This window comes from Camellia sinensis, chromosome 13 (genome assembly GCF_055761805.1).
Source record: "Camellia sinensis isolate YWXY chromosome 13, ASM5576180v1, whole genome shotgun sequence".
Lineage (NCBI taxonomy): Eukaryota > Viridiplantae > Streptophyta > Magnoliopsida > Ericales > Theaceae > Camellia > Camellia sinensis.
The window spans coordinates 97903881-97931447 of NC_138973.1; the positions used below are offsets into that span (position 1 = coordinate 97903881).

The window sequence follows — 27567 nt, forward strand, 5'->3', positions numbered from 1 at the left end:
TCATTAAAAAGGTAGATTGAGTCGAGGGCTTCCATTTAATCTGAACATTTGGCAATTTGGAGCACTTTGGTGTTTGGGTATTCATCTCTGTCTTCTCCTTGTGGGTTGTTTTTCTTCGAGGTAGGGATTTCCTACTCCATTTTATAGGTTTTGTTCTAAGTTTTGGTATATTGATATGTTGGGGTCACTTTGATAATTTTGGGAAAAACCTTAGTTGAATTAATAAATTAATTTGTATATTTAATTCATGGAAATGGGGAATTCATTGATTAAATGGCGTAGTTGGTTAATTTAAATCACTCGTCTATTGAATTGTTGGTATATTTATTTCCAAGTCTAGAAATAACTGTTTTGGGCTATCGGTGGAGGATAGTCGTGCTTGTTGTAGACTGTGCATGTGGATTAGGGATAACTGAAACTAATCATTAATTAAGTCATCAATCTTGATTGTTGAATTAATACAGACATTACGTGTATTGATTGTGTGTTGTGTATGTTATGTGTTTGCATACATTGTTTTGCGTGGGAGGAGATAGGGGATGTACTCCACGGTTTAGGGGAAGATAGGGGATGGACCTCTAAACCGGATTTTGTTTTGGGAGGAGATAGGGGATGGACTCCATTAGCATCACTTATATGTGTGCTTATCTATATTGAAGTGTTTTTATTGATACAGCACTAAAATGTGTATCAAACTGGAAGTATGAAGTGTTTTGATTTGAGCCTGAGTCTCATTTGTTTGTTGGTATTGGAAGAATGTGAATTTGATATATATATATGGTTCACTGTTGTAAGTTTGGCCAGGTTCTGAGCCATATTGATAATGTTGAAAAGTAAAACGTATCTTCGACATTAATATCATGAAACTGTATACAGATATAACTGATTATCTTGGTTAACCAATTATTGTATGCTATTTCTTTATTCAATGCTTATACTTGGTTTAGTATATTTCTGCTGGGCTGTGGCTCACCCTTTATGGGAACATCATTTTCAGGTTCAGGTGATAAGCTACCTCCAAAGACTTAGCTTGGGAGGGTTTGGGCTTCTGGATTTTTAAGAAGATTATCTTTAGTTAATTGTTTTTATTTATTAGTACATGTAAACATTCAAGCCTAGGGCTTTCCTTGTAATGAGTTAGAACTCATATTTTTGTATCCAAGTGTTGGCTTGGAAAGATGTAAGCCTGTTGGGCAATTTATCTGATGTTACATGTAATGCTTTTGCTTAGTAATACTCTGATGAATGAATTAATAAATGTTTTCATTAAATAATGTGTGTCAATGATATATATAATGGGTTTATTTTTAGGGCGTTACATTGAAGGTTGGGGCCATTTTAGGTTATAGTCATGTTGGATTTGGTGTAAGACTTGCTCTATGGGTGAGTTAAAATGGGTATACCGCTCGAACCGGCCTGGCAGACTAGAAGGGGTTGGTCGGTCGGAGCATAAGGGTTGATCAGAATATTGTGGAGATCGGTGAGTGTATTGAGAGTGTCCTCAGGTTATTTTCTCTTTTCTTTGGATTGTGAGGGCTTAGATGTAGAATCCGGGCGAGCTGCCAAAGAATCTTTGGCGTTCATGTATTTTTGGGCTTTGCCAAGGAGGATGGCCATGGTGGCCGAATGATTTTTGAAGAGGGAAACGAGGAAATCAGACGGGCACAAACCGATCATGAAGGCTATTAAAATGACCTTGTCATCATTCTCCTCAACCTGTAAGGCTTTTGTATTGAAGCGAGTGACAAAGCTACGCAGTGACTCCCCTTCTATTTGTCGAATGTTTAGTAGCTAAGTCGCTAGGTGTCGTTAACGCTGAGCGCCAATGAAATGGCTCAGGGAAGACTCACTCAGCTAGTTAAAAGAAGTGACAGAGTCTGACTCAAACTGACTAAACTAAAGTTGTGCCGACCCCTTTAGCATGACGAGGAAGGCACGATACATGATCTCATCAAGAAAGGCGTAGAGGATCATGAGCGTTCTATACACCTCCAAGTGGTCGACCGGATCAGTTGTACTGTCAAAGGTATCAATCGATTGTATTTTGAACTTGAGAAATAGAGGTTTGTCTCTTATGGAAGTGGAAAAGGAGGAGTTGGCGATGGAGGAAGGTCAGTTCTGTATGTTCTGCATAACCCTCTGAAGCGAGAGTTTCATGGCTCGTAGTTTTGTGTCCTAAATGGAACATTGTCTTATCTTGCATGAAGTGGGAGTTGAACACTACTAGCTTCTCTTTCATGGACGGCAGCGTGATATGGGGGATCGTGATTATGGAAGGGCCAAAAACCCTTATGATAGAGCTGCAAACATGGAGGAAGGGGATGCTAGCCCTCCTGAGGGAGATGTTGGCCCTCTTGATTTGGCGGTTAAGCTTACAGGGTGAAGGGCGGGAAAAACGGCCCTTGGGACATATGTTGTTAGAAGGAATGATGGTTGTGGGCTTTTTCCTGGTTTGGAGGAATGTCTTGTGGTGGTGGAAGAGAAGGAATAGGTAGATCACACTGAAGCAAAGCGTTAATTAAGGTCTCGTTTTGTTCAGCCAAGCAGTTGATGCTATTACTAAGCTCTATGAAATATGGAGGTGGGTTGCTTGGGTTGGAGGACTCAGCTTGGACGTTGTCGATATTATGTCACGAAGCCGTGGATCTCGTCTTAACCATTCACTATGACGTAAAAAGTTGAGTGAGGGTGGAACCATTTTCGAGGACAATGAACACAACTATCAACCAAAGCAAGTTCCCACAGACGGCACCAGTTGATGATGCGATTTGGTCGATGAGGAATGGGTTGAACTGATCCAAGTATTTCTCAGGTCGGCAGTGTGAAGTCCTCCAAGCTAAACCTGCAACAAGTCCACTGGGAGATGGAGGAATTTCTTTCCTGTAAATCCTCCAATGATCAAGTTAGATGAGAACACATACTAGATGATCACTTAGAGAGAGAGATAGAGAGTAAGTAGAGAGAAAAGTAGAGAGAGAGAGAGAGAGAGAGAAGACTACTTGTTTTTAAATGTACTTCAGAAGCTTCATTATATCCCTTACTTAATCATTTCCCTGTCCATTCAAGCTGTCTCAATAGCCAAAAGTCTATAGTCTACTTGTCGTTGGTCATGGTGGTTCTTTTCCTACCCGGTGTGAGAGGTCTTGTTGCATTTAATGCCATGACAACCTCATTTAATGCCTGATGTGTGGGTTCAGTAACTTTGCAGGATCTTTGTCTGCCACGTGGCTAACTCCCTATCTGACAGATGTCTAAATGCCATAAGGCCTGGACCAATGTAGGCTCTCAGGTGGGTCTGCTATTGAGCCTTACCTATTGGGCTGTAGCTAAATAACAATTTGGTCTACCCAAGACAGCCGTGGGTTGGGTCTTCCTGGGCCGTGTGGGCCATGCCCATCATGTATGAAATCGTTTTGTAGAAATTCATCTACTTGGAAGCACATCATTTCCTCGCCTTTAGTGAGGCTGCATCACCATATCTTTTCCTACACAAAAATCCCGAAGGGTGAGCATAAAACCCAGTAAGAAATCCTTAACAAAGTATATACATTTTATACAAGTCTCAAGAGATGAAATGCACATGCCATGCTATGCCCCTTTTTGAAGATAAATCACATTTTCATCTTTTGAAAAACGATCATGCTCAATGATGTCATGCAATTTCAATTGTTCAAAACTTAACAATTTATTTCAAGGGCGATAAATATGACTCTGGTAATCCCTAGGTCGGTGTCTACAAGTAGACTATACAAGTACTACCAAATTGTTATTTTTACCGGTATTAACCGGAAGGCTCGACACCTATCCGCCCGGGTTTTCGGTCTTTCACCTTGGACTCTCAGGCCAACTTATTTAATATCATCTACACCACCTATCAGGACTTACCAACGTATTTACCCCAAAACCATTTCATGAAAACTTGTTTCTCAACATTCTTTTCTCAATGCAAGTTTTCAAATCAACTTTCAAAGTTTAATGTAATCAAATGAATTGCTATGCCAATAACACAAGATGAATATAAATACTTTTATTCCAATTCATCATCCAAGGAATAACACAATTCCCTCTTCTCAAGCATCCTCAACAATTAGTCATTTCAAGACTATTTCAACGTTTTGAACAATAATTTCCAAAATGAACAGCAATTCTCATATTCCCTGAAATTCATCATTTATATAAATATAAATAAGAAATTTTCCAAACATCTATTTATTTTGACACACAAAAAAAATACAACAATATCATTCATGGATTTTCAGTCTCTTTTAAAAAAATTCCCAAATTCTAGGTTTTCTCACCAAAACTATACAACTCAAATACTTTGAAAGAAATTTTTTCAAAATCATCTTTTCTTCAATCAACGAAGTTCAAAACCCATAAGATTATTTTAAAAGAACAAGAGACAAATCCACTTTTAAAATCGCTCAACTTCTGGAATCAACAATCAATTTTCAAAGCTATCGAAAGATGATTTCGAAAATCATATAGATCTTGTAAAAATATATATATAACTCTAAAAAAATCCCTACCTCAAGTTTTGAAGAAGAAATGAGATGAAACCCCAAAACTTACAGTGTCGAAACTTGATCTCCACCACACACAATGAAGCCCTAGAGAAGTTACACAACTTTGATGAAGAACTTCAGACTAACTCCCAACGGATCTTAAGAAATCAAGGTTTTGATCCAATTTGGCATAGGGAAATGTAGAGAGAAGAGAGAGGAAATGTTTTTAGAGAGAGAGATATACAAAAGTGATCTGAAATATCAGATTCATGAACTGATATAACTTGGCTCGCTCGAGCGTGGAAAGTCCTGCTCAAGCGTCGAATACACCTTTCTAGTACTTTTGCAGACAGGTCAAACTTCTAGAACTAAACATTCTCCGCTTGAGCGCATAAACGGCCGCTTAAACGGACAAGCAACCTCGACCCCGCCAAGGGGGGTTGCCCCCTGGACCCCCGCGAGCTGACCGGGCAGCTCGATCTCCGACATACTCAGCGAAGTGGCAAAACTGGGATCGCTACAATATGTATATTCTTATCAGTAGCTTATGACTCAATTTAGCTATTGATCATGACCCTATTATGTTTGGCGCCTGCTTATAATTTATTTATTTAGGAAATTTGTGTTATACTGTTTGTTGCAATTATCTTTTATTTTTTTTTGCTTCTTGTAGTTTTTGAGAGAAAATAACTTAAATAAGTTGAAAAAACGAATAATTTTGTAGCTGTATATCTTTAACTTTTATCTTCTAATTATCAATTTTCAATTTTTTTTTTTTAAAAAAAAAAAGGCTTCACAAAAGAGGGTCAGTGTCCAATAATTTATGCATCAGACATCAGTTGCTAGTCACTATGTTGGGACTATTAATAGTTTTGTAATTATATATATAGGCATATACCTCAGCACCTCACTAGTTAATTTTTTAGTGCTTAAAGTTTTATAGTTAAATGGTTTTTTTCTAGTGGTTTGGTTTTTCTATTTCAATTTTAATTTTCACTTTTGTTAACTATTGGTTCCCATCACATAACAAATCTGGTCAAGTATTCTTTTTGTTCTTTATTATTTTTTTGGTCGAAGATCCAACATCGGCTCAATCACTCAAAGACCAAGCTTTAAAAATTATCTTCAAATCGCATTACCGTAATCAATTATATTCTCAATTCTCGCTATATACACAAAATAGCTTGAAATCTAATTTTAATGCTTGTTTTAACCATAGAAATCAAGCTTTTAGAGTATAAACGACCGATAATAGCTACATCAGCACTTCTTTATGCTTCTCAAGAGTTGTTTCCTCTTCAATTTCCCTGTTTCAGAGCTACGATTGCTTCTTGTGAATATGTAAATGAAGTAAGAAGCATATACACACATACACATACATATATATTTATTTTTATTTATCTTTGATGTGATTGCAAATTGAGTATTGATTTTGTAGGAGAAGCTGTGGAATTGCTTGATTGTAATGGAGGAAATGATGACGGATGGTTGATTTGGGGGTGAGGATAGGGGTAGGGGTGGGGGTGGGGGTTACCAGGCTGCTGTTGATTAGTTATTTAGAGTGCTTTAGCTCTGTTTGGTCTAGTTTCATCTGATTTTGAATTTTTTTTAACCCTTGAAGATGGTGTTGAGGTTGACAGATATCACCTCCCTCTCTACCCTCTCTCTATGTATATCTGTGTTATATTTGAGTATTGGTGGTGGAAAATTTCAACAGATAGAAAAATAAGTTTGTGAATTTCAACAGTATCTGTTACATTTCTCTAAGTATGTATTTCATGTTGTTTGGTTCCTGGGAAAGAAAATTCTAGAGGAGAGGTGTGTTTGGTTTTGCTATTTTGAACAGATAGTGGCTTTGCTGTATTTCAGTAACAAAGTTTTAAACAAATAATAATATTTGGACAGATGGATTTGAACAGATAAGGAGAAAAAATTGAATAGATAGGGAAACATTTTGAACAGATAGAAAAAAAATTGAACAGATAGTCAACAAAAGTCAACAAATAAAAAAAAGTCAACACATAAATTAAGGGGTAAAATTAGAAACAAAATGTCCTCAAAAACTAACAAAAAGATTCTCACCAAATTATTTCACAAAGGATGGACCTTTCACTAATTTCTGAATGCAGACTAAAATACTGGATGAACCACTCTACCACTTCAGTGCAACAAATGACCGCTCAAGTGGTCAAACAACTTTAGTCATTATAGTCAGCGACGTGACAAACAAAAAATACTGAATGTTAGCACAAATTCCTCTACACGGGCACAACTTGGGTTAGATTGGTATATAAGCACTCATAGCTTCATTGAAACAAAAAGGCAAATAAAATTATAAATGAAAGAAGTTTCATCAAATGGGATTGCCAATTACAAAAACCTAACAATCTCTAAAATAAATCTTAAATTTTTTATTTTGTCAATTTAAATTCTAATTTTTTGATTTGCTTTCAATTTAAATCATTTGCATATGTTCATTAAATAAAAATGATGGAAAAATAATATTTTAGTCATTATACTCAATATAGGTATATTGAAAATGTCTTAAATATTATTTTTCATTGAGTTTAATAACTAAAAATGTGATTTTTAATCACTTTTACTTATCAAAAAATATGCAAATAATTTAGATGGACAAAAATTACAATATTAAGGTTTAAATTGACAAAATTAAAATTCAAAATTTATTTTGTTGTAAGACTCCAATTCTGAAATTCTTTTATAATTTCTTCAAAAATTTGTGGGTATTAATAGAGGTCGTATGTGTACTCTTGGGAGATGAGAGTTCTGATTTCTTTGTGGAGATGTTATCCACTTGCTAGTTTCAAGCATCTTTAAAAAAAAAAACAAAATAAAATAAAATTAAGAAAAAAAAAAAACACAACTCTCATCTCATTTGATGCGTGTGTATGCCTTCCTTTCACAAGAAAAATAAGTGTATTTTTTTTTTAATCGATTATTTGGGTTAACCTACGTGTACTTCGGCTAATTCGAGCCCTGAAGTTCTATTACGCTGTGTTTGGTTAGGAGATTTGGAAAGGAAAAGGGAAAAGTTAGGTGAAATATGAATAAAATATACTTACATTTCACCTAATTTCATATACCTTTTTCCTTTCCCTTTCCAAATCTCTCCTTAAATCTCTCAACTAAACACAGCATTAATGAAGCAAAAGATACCACCCAAGTTACGGTTGATGGTGATTAGCCACATAGCTTGCTAAATCTAACTATTTCTCATCAACTACCATGTTAAATAGTTGCTTATGTAAGGTGTAAATGAGTCGAATAATAGATTATTTAAATTTGATGACAAACTTGACAAATTTATATTTCTTCAAGTCAATCTTAAATGAGTTTTGATCGAATTAATAATGAATCAAACTTTAAAAGTTTGATTTTTATAGCATGTAAGCTTAGATTAAGTAGTAGATTGATTAATCTTTAGAAGGAAAAAAAAAAAAAAAAAACACTTAACCAAACTTTAAAATGAGTTTGAGTTTAGCTTATTTATCTGGTGAGTTGATCTTGAAATAGTTTTTCGCAAGCCTAGAATGAGCAATTTGATTTGTTTTACAAGGGCGATCCTGCCATATTGCTGCTCTGCTCGAGGAAGGAATAAACCGGCGAAGGGCACCAGACGAATTGATTTCTTAAGGTAGTAATTGCGAATGCTTATGCAATAGTCAATAATGAAAAGAGTAACTAAACAATGGACAACAAACTACCATCCTCTCCTTCAAAAATGCTCCCCTGCCTAAAATCATTAGAGAAGTCAGAACTGTCACTCCCAACATTACCCCCTCCAAATCCTGATTGATGGCTGCATTTGAGCAAGATTTGTAAAACCTCCTTCATGGTAGGCCTATTTGTCGGAAGTGGGCCAGTGCAAAAGATCCCAAGCTTGAAAACACAAGTCATTACATTCAAATAATGAGGTTCTTTAATCTTCTCATCCAGGGCATCAACTAAGTGGTTTCCTTTTCGATTGCAATATTGAAATGCCCAATCGGCGAGGCACCTATCTTCATTTTCATCGTTGGCTTTCCTACCAGTAACTAGTTCTAGAAGGACAACACCGAAGCTATAGACATCAATCTTTTCATTCACTCTGCTTGTCCCAGCATACTCTGAAAGTCATATATAATTTAAAATATGAATGCCAAAAAAATTAATGCAAAATAAATTTTAGGATTCTTTTAGTTATAGCTTATAAGTTGAATTATTTTTTTGTCTTATATATATATATATATATATATTTTGTTTTAGTGAACTTTTTACAACTTTCAGATAATTTTTTTCGCATTTAGATTTTACATCAATCTAGACTAGACATATCTACAAAATTTTAAATTTTCAAAAAAAAAAAAAAAAAAAAAACTCATCAAAGACAAAAATAAGTAAACTTTTTAGGAGTTTTTCGACAAAATTTTACTTATTTTCATCTATAGTAGATTGTTTCTAAATTTTGTCACATTTCCTTAATTTTTAACTCAGCTCCCTGTTAACTTTTATTGTGATTTGGAACCAAGATTTTAAATTTTTGGAAACATTATAAAAAAAAAATAAAAATAAATCAGAGTTTGACTTTTGTAACAAAATAAACCGAGTTTTTAGATTTATAAATTTAGAGTATAATCTTTTGATTGTTTGAATCTAAATCATTTGCCTATTTTTGTTAAGGTAAATTGATGAAGAAAAATATAAATATTTTAGTCATTAAATTCAATGAAAGAAATATATTTTAGATATTTATGTATACCTACATTGAGTTTAATGTCTAAAATATTATTTTTCTATAAGTTTTCTTAACGGAAATAGGTTGATAGTTTACATTTAAAATAAATCAAAAGATTATTGTTTAAATTGACAAAATTAAAAACTCATGACATAATTTGCTATAAGGGTCAAACCTTTTCAATTTCTTTTTGACAAGATATACATATTTTCGTCTTTGATAAACCAATTTCAAAACAACTTTTACATATAAAATTTTTTTAACTTAGCCCCTGCCAAATCCGACTGCAATTTGAAGCTAAGTGATTTATTTTTTAGTTATTTGAACAAAGTTATTAATGATAAAAATAAACCATTTTAAAAATGAATTAAAAAATGTTAAAAAAAAAAACATTTAACTTTAATTTTTTTTTTTATAAATCAATTTATATGTTAATTACCTGGAGCAATGTACCCAAATGAGCCAACCACAGTTGACATCGTATTAGGCCCTCCATGGTTTGCCAATATCTTGGCTAGGCCGAAATCTGCAACTTTTGCATTGAATTGAGAATCCAACAGAATATTGCTCGATTTCACATCTCGATGAATTACTGAAGGTTTGCAGTCATGGTGCATGTAGCATAGCCCTCGGGCAGCTCCCACAGCAATTTTCAACCGCTTAGGCCAATCCAAGACAACACCGTGGTCTGAATCCGATATGCTTTGCCTCTTTTTTCCATGGAGCCAACTATCCAAGCTATGGTTTCCCAAATACTCATAAACAAGAAGTTTTGTAGTCTCACTAAAAATGCAACTCAACAATTTCACTATGTTGGAATGGCGAATCGTGCCCAATATCTCAACTTCTGCTAGGAATTGCTTCTCGACATTTTGATCCAACTTCTTGATATTCTGAATCCTCTTAACTGCTACAATTTCACTTGAACAGTTCAACTCAACACGATATACTTTGCCCGACCCACCACTTCCGATCACATTATTTTCAGTCAAATTTAACAAAATGTCTGACTCTTTGAAACGCAAATTCAACTTGTGATAGTAAGTGAGCTCCCACTTGGAAACTGATTTGTGTTCCTTTTTCCAGCAAGTTTTAATTAGAAAGAATGTGAGTAGTGTAGCTGATGCAAGTAAGACTGTTGCTATAACTATGATTATAGCGAGAAGCCTGGAGGATATTTTGCTCGAGTTTTCAAATCTGGAAGAGCAGATCTCAAGGCCGAGTGATGGATTGCTTCCACAAAGACCGGTGTTGTTCAAGAAGCTGGCATTGAAAAAAGTATTTTCAAACTCAGCTGGGATTTTTCCAGTGAGACAGTTGGAAGACAAATTGAGGGAAGTTAGCTTTAAATGGCCAATCTGAGTTGGAATTTGACCTGAGAACTCATTCCTTGACAAGTCCAAAACAGTGAGGCTTGGTAAAGAACCAAGTTTGGCAGAAATTGAACCCGAGAGTTGGTTTCGACTGAGATTCAGAGTGGTAAGCGACTTCCATGAGACAATATCTGATGGAAGATGACCGGAAAATAGATTCCCATCTAGCAGGAGAGTTGTCAATTGAGAAAGTGTTGTCAATTCTTGGGGAATTGTACCAACAAAGAGGTTGTTACTTGCACTGAACACGGTTAAATGCTTCCAAGAAGACAACCCAGTTGAGATTTCACCGGAAAACTTGTTATTACTGATCTCGAGTCGTATCAAACTTGGTGCAAGTGTTCTTGGAAGCTGACCGGTAAAGGAGTTATCGCTAAGCATCAACAATGTCAGATTGGTTGATGTCCAGAGACCAGCTGAAACACTGCCAGAAAGGAGATTACTATTAACCCGAACAATCAACAAACGCGAACAATTGCCAAGTGAGTTAGGCAATTCACCACTCAAATTGTTATCATATGCCGCAATTCCTATTAGTCCACCATTAGTGCACAAGTACTCCGGCACCTTACCGGTGAAATGGTTCTGGGCGACTTCAAACCCCTGAAGAATGGAATATTGCCCCAAGTCCGGTGACAATGTTCCAGAGAGATTGTTGTTGGACAATATTAAATATCTCAGTGATGGAAGGCGACTAATGCTTTCCGGTATCTCCCCCGAGAGTTGATTGGAAAATAGAGACAAAACTGACAACTCTGTTAGTGTACCAAAATCATCCGGAATTGTTCCTGTCAAGTTGTTTTCGGATAAATCGAATTCCTCCATCTTCAAAGCTTCAATGGGCTGAGGAATTGGCCCGGACAAGTGATTTTTGTAGAGATATACTATTGTTAAATTCTTCAGCAGCAGCAAACCACTCGGAATTGTACCAGTCAAGTTATTGTTTGACAAGTCCAATTCCTCGAGCTCTGCTAAATTCCCAATTGTTTCCGGGATTTCACCGATCAAACCTGAACCTTTGATCAATAGTTGTTTAAGTTTCCTCAACTGGGTAAAGGTGGAAGGTATCGCCATCGGCGCAAATTCATTGTCCGACAGCTCCAGCCATTCGAGCCTTGACAGGTTGCCAATTTCTGGTGGGAAAGAGCCGTTAAACAAATTTAGAAAAAGCCGAAGGGTTGTGAGCTCGGGGAACCGCCCGATGGCTGCTGGGATATCGCAGGTGAAGTTGTTGCCGCTGAGGTTGAAGGTCCGGAGATGAGTCGACAACCGGTCAACATCGCCTGGAATGCAGCCGACGAACAAGTTTTGGGAGAGGTCTAAATGTTCAAGCTTGGTACAGTTGTAGAGAGCGGTAGGGAAGGGTCCGGGGATGTAATTGTACTGGAGATCAATGGCGGTGAGGTTTTTGAGGTCACAAATGAACGGTGGGATTGGTCCGGTGATGTTTTTGTCAATGAGGGAAAGTCCGGTGACGGAGCCATTGAAGCAGGTTATCTCAGGCCAATTACAGTGGGTGGAGGAGTTGGAGTTTGGTGGTAATGGTGTCCAGTGGTTGATGGAGGGTGGATTGGACCAGTGTCGTTTGAGTCTGAGTAGGATTGTTTGTTCTAAATCAGTAGATTGGGAGTTTCCTTGCAAGGGCACGATGAGGAGTGGTACGGAGAATACGGAAAGAAGGATTTGGAAAGTTGTTATTGGGGTTATTTTGAACATTTTATAGGTGGGTTTCGCGGGGTTTTTTGGGTGGAACGTTGCTTGGGGAGTGCTGGTGGTAGTAGGTGTTTCATAACTTGAGGCTGCTAGTTGGTTTAATAATGTGATCGGGTCAACGAGAGTCAAGTCAATGGCTAAAGAGACAAAACTTGACCGACTTTGTAGGGCAAGCAGTTCGGTTTTGATTATTTGAATAATTGATTTTATAAAGTGTTTTTTACATATTATTTATAAATAAATAAAAAAAATTAAGTCTATTTGACGATCGTAATTTTTTTTTATTTTATCTCATTTTTATTTTTTTTTGATAAAATAAATGACAAATATATTTTTCAAAAAGGGAATAGTTATGACTTTGTTTATTACATATAGAGGTGTTAGTTAAGACTTGATTATGAGTTTGTTGTACATATTGTGATATTAGTTATGACTCAATACGATATTGATTGTAACATTATTTTAGTTATGATCTAAAAACTCTTTGATTATATGGTGCTTGATTATAACTTTTTTTTTGTTTTTAGCTATGACTCCCATGTGATTGAGGTACAATATTTGTGATAATCAAGCTCACAAATGTCATAACGTATATATAGTACACATAGCCTTAACCTTTTGAAAATAGGCGATTTATTCTTTTGGAGACAAACGCAATAAAATTAAAAACTAGCTTATCACTCGTGCTATGCACGGGATAATTATAGATATTTATATTTGTTTTAGATTTTTTTTAATATATAAATTATGTTTTTTAAGATTTTTTATAAAAATAATTTAACAATTTTATTACTAACCATAGTGTATGGGAGAAGTTGAAAATGGTGTTGTAGTAAATATACACGGTTTGTATCTATAATTATTTGTTTGAGGGGATTTTAAATGCTGGTCAAGAGATTTTGACCAAATCAATAAATGCAGGCATGTGGAAAGACATACAGATTGAAAAAAGTTAATAAATGTTGATCAGTGGATTTTGACCAAATCAATAAATGCTGTGTTTTTTTTAATAAAAAATTTAGAAAATTCAGATTGGGATTATTTAGAGCCATTGAACAAATTACAATCACATTTTTCTTTTTGTGAGTTAACTTCAATCATATTAAAAAATCAAATTATAAACAAAATGAGATAACTTCAATCATACAAATCACGATTTTTTTAATGCTATCTAACTACAATGACACTTTTCTCATAATAAAAAAATAATTGAAAAAAATAACCATTAAAATAGTAAATAAAAAAGATTATTTAGAACCACTGAACAAACTACAATCACATTTTTCTTTTTGTGAGTGTTTATGTTTATCTAACTTCAATCATATTAAAAAATAAAATTATAAACAAAAGGAGATAACTTCAATCATACAAATCACAATTTTTTTAATGTTATCTAATCATCATCAATAATTTAAAAAACACAATAATTTGTTTTTCAAAAAACATAGTGAGTTAAAAAGATCAATTATAATTTTTTTTGGGGGTCAAAATACAATCTAATTATCATCAATAATTGGTACATTACGTGACCCTAATGAGTACAATCCATTTTGATTTTCAAAAAACACATTCAGTTAAAAATCAAATCACAAATTAAGTGAATTGATAGTTAAAAAAGCACAATAATTTTTTTTCAAAAAACACAGTGAGTAAAAAAAATCAATTAGAATTTTTTTTTTCAAAATACAATCTAATCATTATCAATAATTGGTACTTTAAAAATCAAATCAGAAAAAAATCAAATCAAATCACAAATATTTTTATGCTATCTAACTGCAATCATATTTTTTTCATAAATAATTGTAAAGAAAAACCATTAAAATAGTAAATAAAAGATTAAATTACATTAAAAAAAAAGAACCATTGAACAAACTACAATCACATCACATTTTTCTCATAATAAAATAAATAAATAAATGAAAAAAAGAACCATTGACTAACCTACAATCACATTAAAAAAAAAAAAGAACCATTGAACTAACTACAATCACATTTTTTTTCTTTGTGAGTGTTTATATTTATCTAACTTCAATCATATTAAAAATAAAATAAAAATATTAAATAACATTAAAAAAAAAAACCATTGAACTAACTACAACAATCATATTAAAAAAAAGAGTCATTGAACAAACTACAATCACATCACATTACAATCACATTTTTTTCTTTGTGAGTGTTTATGTTTATTTAACTTCAATCATATTAAAAATAAAATTAAAATAGTAAATAAAAAGATTAAATAACATTAACAAAAAATCATTGAACTAACTACAACAATCATGTTAAAAAAAAGAGCCATTGAACAAACTACAATCACATCACATTTTTCACATAATAAAATAAATAAATGAAAAAAAGAACTATTAAACTAACTACAATCACATTAAAAAAAAGAATCATTCAACTAATTATAATCACATTTTTTTCTTTGTGAGGATTTATATTTATCTAACTTCAATCATATTAAAAAATCAAATAATATTTTTTTATTCGCTAGACAAATTACAAATATTTTTATGCGTTATCTAATTACAATATTAAAACAGTAAACAAAAGGAAAAGTCAAGAAGGAGAAAACAAAAAGAAGACTTACTGTTTGCATACGTGGTCACTGAAGTTGAAAGTATAGAAGTGAGAAGTCAAGTAGGAGAAAACAAAAAGGAGACTCACTGTTTGCAATAGATATGTGAAAAGTTAAAAAGAGTGTTGAATTGAAGAAGTTAAAAAGACTTGGAAGAATTTAATAAGTGCTAAGTTTTTTTTTTCAAAAAAAATCAAAAAAAATTAAGAAATTAAGGTTCAGATATTGGAACTCCCACAAAACTTGTGGGTTAGAGATAGATATAAATAAATAAATAGATATAGATGTAGATATTTATATTTGTTTTAAATTTTTTTTAATATACAAATTATTTGTTTTGGAAAAGGTACTGTAGTAATTATGAGAGAAGTCAAAAACTCTTGTGGGTTGAGAGAAATTAATAAATGCTGAGGTTAATTTTTTTTTAAAAAAAAATAAAAAATTAGAAAATTAGGATTGGCATACTGGAGCTCCCACAGGCCTTGGGGTTAGAAATCCCCTTTTGCTTAATATATAGTATAGATGTTATGATCATTAGATTGACTTAATTTTTACTAGGGATGACATATATAGGAAAAACCATACCAAATGAATGGTTTAGATCATCAAAATCAAGACTAGATCTAACATCAAATTCAAATTTTATGCATATTTTGTTTAAGGCTTGGCTTTTCTCAAGTTCAAATTAAAACTTTAGAATACTTAAGGGACTTGTAGGGCCAACCACGAGTTCTTTTTCGATTATCTGAGCTTTATTTTATAATGTCTTTCGTTTATATCATCTATTAAAAAAATTAAATTAATTTAATAATCGTAGTGTTATTATTTTATCTTATTTATCTCTAAAAAAAATAAATAACTTATTTTTGGAAACATATTTTTAGTTCATTAGTTTATTATTTAATGTGCCAATATTTTATTAATAATAAAATAAGGAAAATTACTCACCAGTGATAGTATGAAAAAATATTTACAAAATAATAATAAACATTATAAATATTAATAATTAAAATGATAAACATTTTTACTAATATATAATAATTTTTAAAAATCCCCTTTGAATGATAATTTTCTCAATAAAATATACAAAAGTAATGTAACTCATCTACATCAGAGGTGAGAATACATTGGAGTAGGGGTGAATGAAGCTCGGGTTGGGTCGAGTGACATCTCATTCGCCATTCGTCTAAAATTAAATGGATTGTAAAAAGTCAATCCATATCCTTCCACTGGTTTGGCAGATGCAAATTGAGCAGGTCGTACGGGTTGGCTGATGGATACGATCGATCTGGTGGTTTGGACTTTACAAATTTTAGGCATTTTTTTGAATTGTAATTCATAATTTTTACATCTTGCCCTTGCATGGATATTTTAAAAAATATGTATTTTTTGTCTATAATAGGCCATGGCACTATGCATGGATATTTTTAAGGTATTGTTTTCTATTTTTACAAAAATATAGATTTTATTATTTATACTCTATATTGTTACTTGTTAGCAGTTTCTTTCTTTCTTTCCTTCTTTCTTTCTTTTTTTTTTTGTTTTTTTTTTTGAACCTACAGGTGGATCAAGTTTATGCGGGTGTTAGATGGTTGATCCACCTCCTAAACCATATCTGTGAATTTTGAAATATTTCATCCACATCCATGCACTAAAAGACACACATCCGTATAAAATCAATTAGGTTGGATCGGTTCGATCGGGTTTGACGGATTCATGATCACCCCTATGTTGGAGGGTGCAACTCGGGCGAGTTTGGACAAGTTAAGAGGTTGTCTAAGTTTAACTCAAGTTGTGTTGAGAGTGTCTAGGCCCGCTCAAGCTTGAATTGCAACTTGAGATTATTTGCCTAAACCCGACCAGAGCTAAACTCGAATTACCGAAGTTGCCCGAATTGCACATAAATTTCAATTTGTTTTCTTTCTTTCATCTTAGGGCAACTAAGTTAATTAATTTGTTAACATTAGACTATTTATATATATATATATATATATTTTATAAAATCATTAATAACATCAAAACATATAATTTATATAATGTAAAAATATGTCGTTATGATGGTATTTACAATTTATGAGTGCGAAAAAATAAATAAGTAAAATTTTATATTGTATTATTTGTGTATATTCAATAAGATCTAACGTTCTAAATTACTTTAATATTATTTAATGGCTAATAATATAGAGGTAAATTTTAATATTTTTATATATTTACAAATATAATTCAGGTTAAAGGTTGCTTCGATTGTTTGATATTTTTTCTCAAGCCTGCTCAAATTTAATTTAGATTTTTGCTCAAACTTCTATCGAATTTAAAAATATTTTTTCGAAGCCTTAAAAAATTTCAAGCTAAACTTCAGTTGCTCGGATTAAGCTCACTCAAATTACACCTCAGATCTATGAAATAACTTTTCGTGATAGAGATGTGCAAGTTGTGAGAAACAAGACAAATGCGTAACAAAAGGACAAAAAAACGCAAATTATGTAAATGGTCCACGTAGTTTATACGATATGTTAATTTAGTTCATGTTGTTTCAATTTATTCGATTTTACCCCTTAATTTAATAGATTGTGTTTTATTGGTCCAACAAATAACAGCTGTTAGGTTTGATGGACAAAAAATTGTCACGTGCTCAAACGATTTGCCAATTTGCTCCCTATTATTTTAATTTGCTCAATTTTTATAGGGACCAAACTGACACATCGTGTAAACTATATGGACCAAATTGAGTTTCCGTCCACCAAACCTAACGGCTATTATTTATTGGACCAATATGACACAATCTGTTAAATTAAGAGATAAAATCGAACAAATTAAAATAATATGGGCCAAATTGACACATTATATAAATTATAAGAACCATTCACATAATTTATCCCAAAAAAACTCCCCAAAACAATGACACTTTTAAAACACTACAAAGGGCACTATAGGAAAACATGACACAGGATATCAACTTTGCTAATATGGAGAAATTTTGTTATTTTTATATTTGTTATAATTTTTATATTACACATTTGATTTTTTAAAATTTATTATTTAAGATATATCAAGATCAATATTAAATATAAAATAATTTTGTAGTGAAACAATTGTATATAACATTTGTTATGCGAAATTGACAAAATATTAAATTTTAAAACTAGGGAAAATTTAGAAAAATCTCAGTTTCGTACAGTTAAAAAGTATATATTTTATTTTTACAAATTTTCTATTTGATATTGTTCATTGATCTCGTTAGATAGGTTCCAGAAATATAAATTTTATTAAACACAAATGGACAAATTACACTAGTAATCCCTATACTTTGCTCTTTGTGTTATTTTGGTCCCTACACTTTCAATTGGCTCAATTTTAGCCCTTAATTTTAAATTTTGAATCGATTTGGTCCAATTGATATCGTTAGTATTTTTTACGAAAAAATATCACTAAATTGGTTGAGGTGAACTCACTAGGTTGAATAAGTTTATAATTTTGCCCTTAAAAATATGGCACGTGACACTTGTTTGCATATTTTTCATAAAAATTTGTTAAAAATTGCAATCAATTGGACCAAATTGAAAGAAATTCACAAATTCAAGGCCAAAATCGAGCTAAATGAAATTATAAGGACTAAAATGACACAATTACGAAAGTACCGGGACTATCATCATAACTTACCCAAATGTATATAATAAAAGTTCAGACAAATTAGAGCAGTATTCCCTACAATTTCAATTGGTTCAATTTTAATCCTTAATTTTAGATTTTGCATTAATTTGATCCAATTGATAATGTCGTTAGGACTCTTTACGGAAAATTATTACTGAATTTGTTGAGTTTAAGTCATTGAATTAATTAAATTTACAATTTTTTTGCTAACACCATGACACATGTCGCTCATGTGCGTATTTTTGAAAACAAAAATACTAACAATTAGAATCAATTAGGCTAATTTGAGACCAAACAAAAAAATTCATAGTTAAAATTGAGCGGATTAAGATTATAGGGACCAAAATAAGATAAGGCCCCAGTATGGGGATTAACAGTGTAATTTATCCTAAAAAAGTTGAAACAACAAAAATAAAAGTAAATATCACATCAGCATCTTGAAGTATGGTCACTTCGCTAGAAAAGCTATTTAGGCCTCATTTGGGAATTGGCTATTTTAGTTGACCTTTTGATTTTTACGGGGGAAAAAAATGAGCAAAAAGGTAAAAAAGAGTAATGTAACAACTTGTAGTGACTTTTTGGTTATTTTATCCTATTGACAAATGAGACCTTAGTGCTACTGGGGTATAATCAAATGGTGTCAGAGGAGACTTGTGATTGGTAGAGGGGTGGGGCCAGGGATGGTCGCAGATGGAGTTTGTAGTAATCCTTCCCCACCCCACCCCATATCATATTAAGGGTGGGGCAAATCGGGAGATAGCAGTGGAGCTGATAGGAACGGGCATGGGATGCTAAATAGGTTAATTTTATAAATTGTAGAATGAGAATACTAATAAAAATTATAAATAGCACAGTATATTGATCTATAGTTAATGAGAATTATAAGATATAAGATAAAAATAAATAAATAAATGAGTAAAGAGAGATTGACCAATAAGTCCTATATTTTGGACTTGTAATCCATATAGTCCCATATTTTTTCTTGTGATCCATTTAGTCCTTTTGGATGTGTAATGACTCATTTGCGTGCCATTGGAGTGTCACATTTAAAAAAAGTACACTAAAGAGTTTTTTAGTGTCACACCATGTAGCGATTCCGGTTTCGATCCTTCTTTCATGTTTTGCCACTTCGACTGGGCAGGTCGGGGATCGAAGTTGCTTGTCTGCTCGAGCGGCCGTTTATACGCTCGAGCGGAGAATGTTTGGTTCCAGAAGTTGGACCTGTCTGCAAAAGTACTGGGAAGATGTATTCGACGCCCAAGCAGACCATGTTATATCAATTCGTGAATCTGATATTTTAGATCACTTTTGTATATATCACTCTCTCTAAAAACATTTCCTCTCCCTTCTCTCTACTTTTCCCTACGCCAAATTGGATCAAAACCCTGATTTCTTAAGATCTATTAGAGTTCTGCCATAGGTTCTTCATCAAAGTTGGTTAACTTCTCGAGAGCTTCGTTGTGTGAGGTGAAGATCGAGTTTTGACAACGTTGATGTCACGCCCTGAAATAAACCCAACGTGTATAATACATCATGCCACATTTATTAATTAAATATAACCATTCTCCAACCTTTACATCATAAATCTCCAAGGTTTTATACAAAAGTTCCGCATGCGGATATACATTCAATGCTAAAGAAGGACACATGAATTTGTAACATGTGAAGCATCTAGTCTCAAAACAAATAAAATGCCCTTAAGGGCTTACATATTCCGAGGCAATAGCTCAGTTACACAAAATGGTCTCTCGGACCCACACACGTTTAGCCCTTGGCTTACAAAAATTCACAACAAAAATAAAGCAATCTACTCTTCACCAAAACATATCCACACCCTCAGTTTGGCGGGATCATCACATCTTTACCTGCACCAAAGTCCCATATGAGTGAGCATAAAGCCCAGTAGAGAAGTCTCACAAAGTATATACAGTTATGCAACTCTCAATGTAAAATGCAAATGTTAATGCCATGCGATACTATTTTAAAGAAGATTTCAATTCATGTTCTTCTTAATAATCATCATTTTTCAATAACGGTTTGCAATTCAACAATTTCCAAAACTTCCAATTTTAAATCAATAGGGGCGGTAAATAGGACACTGGTAATCCCTAGGCTGGTGTCTGCAAGTAGGCTCAACAAGCACCACCAAATACCCCACTTTACCAGTTGCTATCCGGAAGGGAAGTGGTACCTCCTCCGCAAGTGTTTTCGGTTTTTCACCCCGGACACTCAGGCCAACTTATCAATCTCATCTACATCTCCTAACCGGACTTACCAACGTATTTACCCCTTAAACATTTTGATTGTTCTTATTACAATATATACTTTTCATGAAGAGAATGTTTCCAAAATAAATTTATAATGCTAAATAATAAATTGAATGAGTGTGGAATGCACAGAATTCTCCATGCCTTATAGCATTTCTCTATTTTTATGTATCTCCATAATAGTATCAAAGAATCACATTTCTCGTTTCTTCTCTCTAATGTTATTTGCAAAACAACCATATGCTCAACACTGCCAATAACACATAGCAATAATTTTCATCATACACAATCCTTAGCATTTTAGTCTCTTCAAGACTATATGAAATTGTCCGAATATCAAATTCCTAATATTTTCAATTCCATAATCCTTAGTGCTCAACAATTTGCCATTTTTGCCACTAAACATGTTCATGCATTCAACAATAGTCTTCAATAAATTCCCAGTCCTCATGTATCAAGAAGGTTATCCTCTTTGCAAAACATATTATAAAATCTACCTTCTTTCACTCATTTAGCACAAGACAAGGAAGAAAAAAACCCATAGGTTCCTCCACATTTTCCAAAAATCTCCAAATTTCTAGGGTTTTCATCAAAAACCCATCTTTTTCCCATTTCATGGTGAAACCCAACTAAAATAATATTTTCTTGAGTTTTATAAAAGGAACATCCTCATGGATAGAAAAAGGAGTGAGATCAAAACCCATTTCTTTAAAACTTTCTCTACATTTGGAGCAAAATAAAAATCAACACAGTAACTTCAAGAAAGCTTTTAAATCATCATTAATATAGCAAAACATGTATATAGAACTCAAGAAATCCCTACCTTAAGATTTTGGAGGAGATGGAGAGAAGAAACCCTAGAACCAAAAGATGAGAGTCCTTTGACTTTCACCACCCAAATGAATCTCTAGCTCTTGATCTTCAAGATGCGTGAGAGATGATGATGATCTAGACCCAAAGGATTGCAAGAATCAAGGAGTTTAAGTGTTTTATGAGGGTTTTCTAGAGAGAAGGGAGAGCAAATATGACCTTTGGAGTGAGAGAAAGGAGCCCCAAAGTGAGATACAGCTCGGCCAAAAGAGCAAAAAAAAAATAGAGATTCAGACTCAGGCCCGTCCCACACGTGCGGCTGCCTGCTTCCCGCATATGTGGCCTAACCCTTCCGCACGTGTGGGCTCAATACGTGCGGTGTTGGGCCCCTGCACGTGTGGCCCTAGCCTAGGAGCCCAAAACTCTGGTTGATCACTCTCGGACACTCCGGACTGAGCACCCCCTGGAACAAGTGAAATTCAACACCGAACAAAACAAGAGCAAGAACTTTATCTGAAAATAAATTCTGAATGTTTCAAACCCAACGAGAGTAAAAGGGAATGAAGTGAAGAAGAAAGAGAAAGAAAGAAAACAAAGACCGGGTCGTCACAACCTCCCCACCATAGGAAATTTCATCCCCAAAATTTAGACCAACTAACCAAATGAAGGGTTATAGTAATTATGACCAATCTAGCAACATTATCAAGTCACAACATCAACATTGAACCAACATTTGCCTTTCTCTTTATCATCATTCCATCAAAACAACAATCGTTTATACAAGACATGAAATAAATCATGTTTAGCACAATATCATTCCCTCATAATCTCATGCTCAGATTAGCAATACAGACGACAACACGTGATCCATAATTTAACACTTTCTCCTTTCGACACTAGGGAACATTACAAATTTAAAACAAACAACTAAACATTTTCAAACAAATCTGGATACTTGGAGCGGACTTCCGCCTCCGTTTCCCATGTAGCTTCCTCAACTCCGTGGTGTCTGCACAACACCTTCACTAACGGTATGGTTTTGCCTCGTAGCACTTGCTCTCGAGCGTCTAAGATTTGAACTGGTCGTTCTTCGTAGGAGGCATCCTCATCTACCTCCAAATTGAACCAATCCAACACATGAGAAGGGTCGGGTTCGTACTTCCTAAGCATAGACACGTGAAACACATTATGAACCCCAAACAGTTGTGGTGGTAAAGCTAACCGGTATGCCACTCCTTCGATTCTCTCTAATATCTCGAAAGGTCCAATAAACCTCGGAGACAACTTCCCACTCTTGCCAAACCTCATTAAACCCCGCTAGGTGAGATCTTAAAGAAAACATGGTCACCTACTTCGAAAGATAAGGGTCATCTCCTTGTATTGGCATAACTCTTTTGTCGGCTTTGGGCCGTAGCTAACCTCTTCTGAATGAGAGCAACTTTCTCGGTTGTCTGATAACTATTGTTGTAGGCAAGGCGAATTCAATCAATGGTAAGTGCCTCTCCCAAGACCCAATGAAATCTAGGACACAAGCTCAAAGCATGTCCTCCAAAATCTGAATGATGCGTTCCGACTGCCCATCGGTTTGAGGGTGGTAAGTTGTGCTAAAGGTCAACTTGGTTCCCAATGCCTCTTGAAGGCTCTATCACAACTGGGCGAGAAAAGGACCCCTATCCGACACAATGGTTATCGGAACCCCATGAAGCCGAACTATCTCTCTAACATACAATTCTGCCAAGTACTCAACTGAGTCGCTAGTACGCATTGGAATGAAATGTGTGGACTTTGTCAACCTATCAACAATTACCCAAATGGCATCATTGCCTCGCTGTGTTCTAGGAAGCCTAACTACGAAGTCCATGGTAACGTGCTTCCACTTCCACTCGGCTATTGGTAAGGGTTGCAACAAACCCGCTGGTCTTTGATGTTCAGCATTCACTTGCTGACAAGTAAGGCATTTGGACACAAAGGATGCGACATCCTGCTTCATACCCCTTCACCAAAACTGACAGCTAAGGTCACGATACATTTTGGTGCCTCCCAGATGTACTGCAAGGTGTGAGTGATGGAACTCCCGAAGCACGTCCTCCCTACAGTATTCAGGCACAAACAGACGATCTAGGTAACGTACACACTGATCTAAGTGAATGTTCAAACCCATCTCTTCCTTCCCATTGGAGATTCTATCACGAATTGACTCTACTTCACGGTCACCTTGTTGTGCCTCTACAACTTTTTGATCAAGACAGGTTGAGCACTCAAGGTAAACAATGTTGCACCCTCTTCGGACTCGCCCAATTGCAATTCAAACTTGCCAACTTCACCCAACATAACCCACTTCTGTACGGCCACACTCGCCAAACTACTCATGGTTTTTCGACTTAAGGCATCGGCCACTACATTGTCCTTTCCCGGATGATAGTGCAGTTCAAAGTCGTAATCCTCCAAAAATTCCATCCACCTCCATTGACATAAATTCAAATCTTTTTGGGAAAACAAATACTTCAAGCTCTTGTGATCAGAGAAAACCTCAAACTTCTCACCATACAAATAATGCCTCCAAATCTTCAAGGCAAACACTACTGCGGCTAACTCTAAATCGTGGGTAGGGTAATTCTTTTCATGAGTTTTCAATTTCTGTGAATCGTAGGCTACAACCTTTTCCCCTTGCATATCACAAAAAACGGTATAACCCAAACCTCTCTCCGGAATGATCAACACTGGTGCCATAGTCAATCTAGTTTTGAGTTCTTGAAAAGACTCTTCACAAGCCTCACACCACATAAACTTAACCCCCTTTCTAGTCAACCTAGTGAAAGGCGCGGCTAATCTAGAAAAGTCTCTTACAAAACACCGATAGTACCCCGCCAATCCCAAGAAACTCTGAATCTCAAAAACATTTTTACGTTGCTCCCAATCCTGTACAGAATCTATCTTCGAAGAATCTACAGTTACTTCCTCTCTTGACACCACATGACCAAAAAACCTCACCTCGGTGAGCCAAAACTCACACTTCTCAAATTTGGCATACAACTGATGTTTTCTAAGCAAGTCAAGCACTACCCTCAAGTGTGCCTCGTGTTCTTCCTCGGAAGTCGAATAAATTAGGATGTTGTCTACAAAGACGACCATAAAATGGTCAAAGTACTCCCTAAAAATTTGTTTCATCAAATCCATGAAAGAAGCCGATGCATTAGTCAACCCAAATGGCATTAGAAGGAACTCATGGTGGCCATAACGCGTACGAAAGCCCGTTTTCTAGATGTCCTCCTCTCGGACTCTCAACTGATGGTACCCTAACCTCAAATCTATCTTCAAAAAGCAAGAAGACCCTTTAAGTTGATCAAACAAGTCATCTATTCTGGGTAAAGGGTATTTGTTCTTGACGGTAACTCGATTCAATTTATGGTAGTCGATACACAACCGCAATGACCCATCCTTCTTCTTCGCAAAGAGAGCTGGCGCTCCCCAAGGCGACGTACTAGGGCGAATGAAACCTTTGTCTAAAAGTTCTTGGAGTTTAATCTTCAACTCATGTAACTCTATGGGTGCAAATCTATACGGCGCCATAGAAATTGGTGCCATTCCAAGCACTAAGTCATGGTAAACTCAATCCCCTGGTGGGGTGGCAAACTAGTAAGATCCTCGGGAAACACGTCTGGGTATTCACAAACTACCCTTGGTAACTCGACTTGAGTCCCGTCACTCTCACCATCCAAGAGAGTAGCAAGAAGACCACTAAGCTCGTTCCTACTACAAGGATCAAATACTGGCGATAAGACCCGATCAACCCTGTCCCCCCAAAAGTAAAAACAATCACCACTCGAGGTGCACACTATGACCCTCTGATGAAAACAATCAATCACTGCCCGATACGAAGACAACCAATCCATGCTTACAATGACATCAAAACTCGACATGTCTAGCAATACAAAAGTAAACGGGAGTCTACACCTAGCAACCTCTATCTCACAACCACGACAACCCCGATCTAAGTCAACTGTACCCCCAACTAGAGACTCTACTCGGAGCGGAGAAGCTAACTGTGCCACTTCTAACCCCAATGCAGATGCGAATGTAGCAGATATGAATGAATGAGATGTACCAATTGAGGGTCCTGGAAACTGCTCTAGTGCGGTAACAACGTACACGCGCCCCTGTGGCCTCTGATCAACCTGCTCATCCCTCGGAGCATAGGCCTGCTGTACTGACTGAGCTGAAGCAGCTCCTTGATGAACTTGTGAAGTCTAAGCTGAGTGAACCTGCTGGTGGCTCTGAGTCTACCTCGACCCTGATGCGCCAGATACGCCTCCCAACTGCGGGCATGCTCTCTTCATGTGCCTTGACTGACCGCACTGGTAGCAAGTAAGCCCCTGACCCCTTCTCTGAGACTGACTCTGGGATCGGTTAGGTAGTGGTGGTGGCAACATCTGTTGTCCTCCTCCTTTCTATGGACATACAAAGGCCTTATGATCTGGTTGGCCACACTTAAAGCAAGAAAACCCACTCGGCGCACTCTTCCCCGGGCTCGCACTAGGCAAGGGGAAAGTGGATCTAGATTGTTGCGGCTGAGACTAGGACGAAAAGGTGTTTCTACTCTTCTTGTTGGGCCTATAGTCTCCCTGTGACCCTTGGCCCCTAGACCTCGAATTCCGAAGCCTCTCTTCCTCGGACTCCATAGTAATCTCCACATGTGAAGCCGCCTCCACATGATGGTCATAATTTCGGATCATGTTCCCAGCAACCTTGAACAAAATTTTGGTTCTAAGTTTCTTCTCAAACTCAATGCAACGGCGTTCCTCCGTCGCTACCAATTCCGGTGCAAACCGGGACAAACTAGAAAAGGCCGCTTGAAACTCAGCCACGGACATGTTGAGTTGCTTAAGGTCCTGTAACTCTTGCCTCAACCTCTCCCTAGTAGTGGGAGGTAGGTACTTGTCTTGGAAGGCTACCACAAATGCCTCCCATGTCGGTTTTATCCAGCCTTTGGCATACTTCCACCATTGGCCCGCGTCTCCATTAAGGTAGTAACTCGCAAGAGTCACCCTCAATTCGCCATCCTCTATATGAAGCATTTCAAAAGTCTTCACGATTTGTTTGAGCCATTCATCCGCTTTCTTTGGCTTGGAGCCACCATGGAATTCATCTGGTTTGGCCCGCGAAAACTCCCTCGTAAGGAAGCTCGCCCTCGTCTTTATGGCGTTCTCTCTAGCTTGGGTCTCCGCCCTAAGTATGTTCATGGACTCCCTCAATGCCGCTGCCATTTCTCGGGATAGGGCCCCCATTGCGGCGTGTCCCGCTTACCCCAGTACTTCCGCCTGCCCCACTTGCTCGGCCATGTTAGCTTGGCCTAAACCCTTTCCTCGCACCAGAACCTCATGTACACCCCGGCGACCCCTACCACGCCTTCCACCTCTACCACCACGAGTTCAAATCCTTCTTGACATCCTAATTAACGAACAAGATAGATAATTTAGCACATAATTCCAAATGTGCTCACAACTTGCCTCACACGTTAAACTATAACAACCATATATGTTCTAACACACAAATAATTCAATTCACTGCACATAAGCACTTAATCACATAAACACATACGAATTATCCTTTAGTGATGAAATTCGTCCCATGAAAAAAAAAGAATTCTTAGTAGAATGAGTATTGATCAAGTACCCTTCTATTAAGACCTCAAGGAATCTAATAGGCTCAAATAACATCTCAAAAGTCCAATCCCATACCCATATAGTCGCATAAGCATGCTATCACATAATCACGTAAAGCAAAACATTTCATAATCATGCGAAATGAACTCATTGTAGTAAAACAACCACTTCCCGCGAGCCCCTAGTATTCAAACCTGGTAGCTCTAATACCAAGTTGTCACGCCTCGAAATAAACCCACATGTATAATACATCATGCCACATTCATTAA

At 35.7% G+C, this 27567-nt stretch overlaps 1 protein-coding gene across 1 annotated transcript; it reads right to left on the bottom strand.

Annotated features, from left to right (window-relative positions):
- Window positions 1-7988: 7988 nt before the first annotated feature.
- On the bottom strand, window positions 7989-12378 carry LOC114317260 (uncharacterized). The gene is made up of 2 exons (XM_082901342.1): window positions 9680-12378; window positions 7989-8632 (listed from the first exon to the last, which is right to left on the bottom strand). The coding sequence occupies exons 1-2, from the start codon at window positions 12327-12329 to the stop codon at window positions 8208-8210; spliced, it is 3075 nt and encodes a 1024-aa protein (XP_082757468.1). The 5' UTR covers window positions 12330-12378; the 3' UTR covers window positions 7989-8207.
- Between the last annotated feature and the right edge of the window lie 15189 nt (window positions 12379-27567).

Bases quoted from the DNA above. Each gene is read 5' to 3' on its own strand.
- LOC114317260 (XM_082901342.1), bottom strand. From the start codon at position 12,329: ATGTTCAAAATAACCCCAATAACAACTTTCCAAATCCTTCTTTCCGTA. The intron at 8,633-9,679 runs GTAATTAACATA...TATGACTTTCAG, and splicing joins ATTTGGGTACATTGCTCCAG to AGTATGCTGGGACAAGCAGA.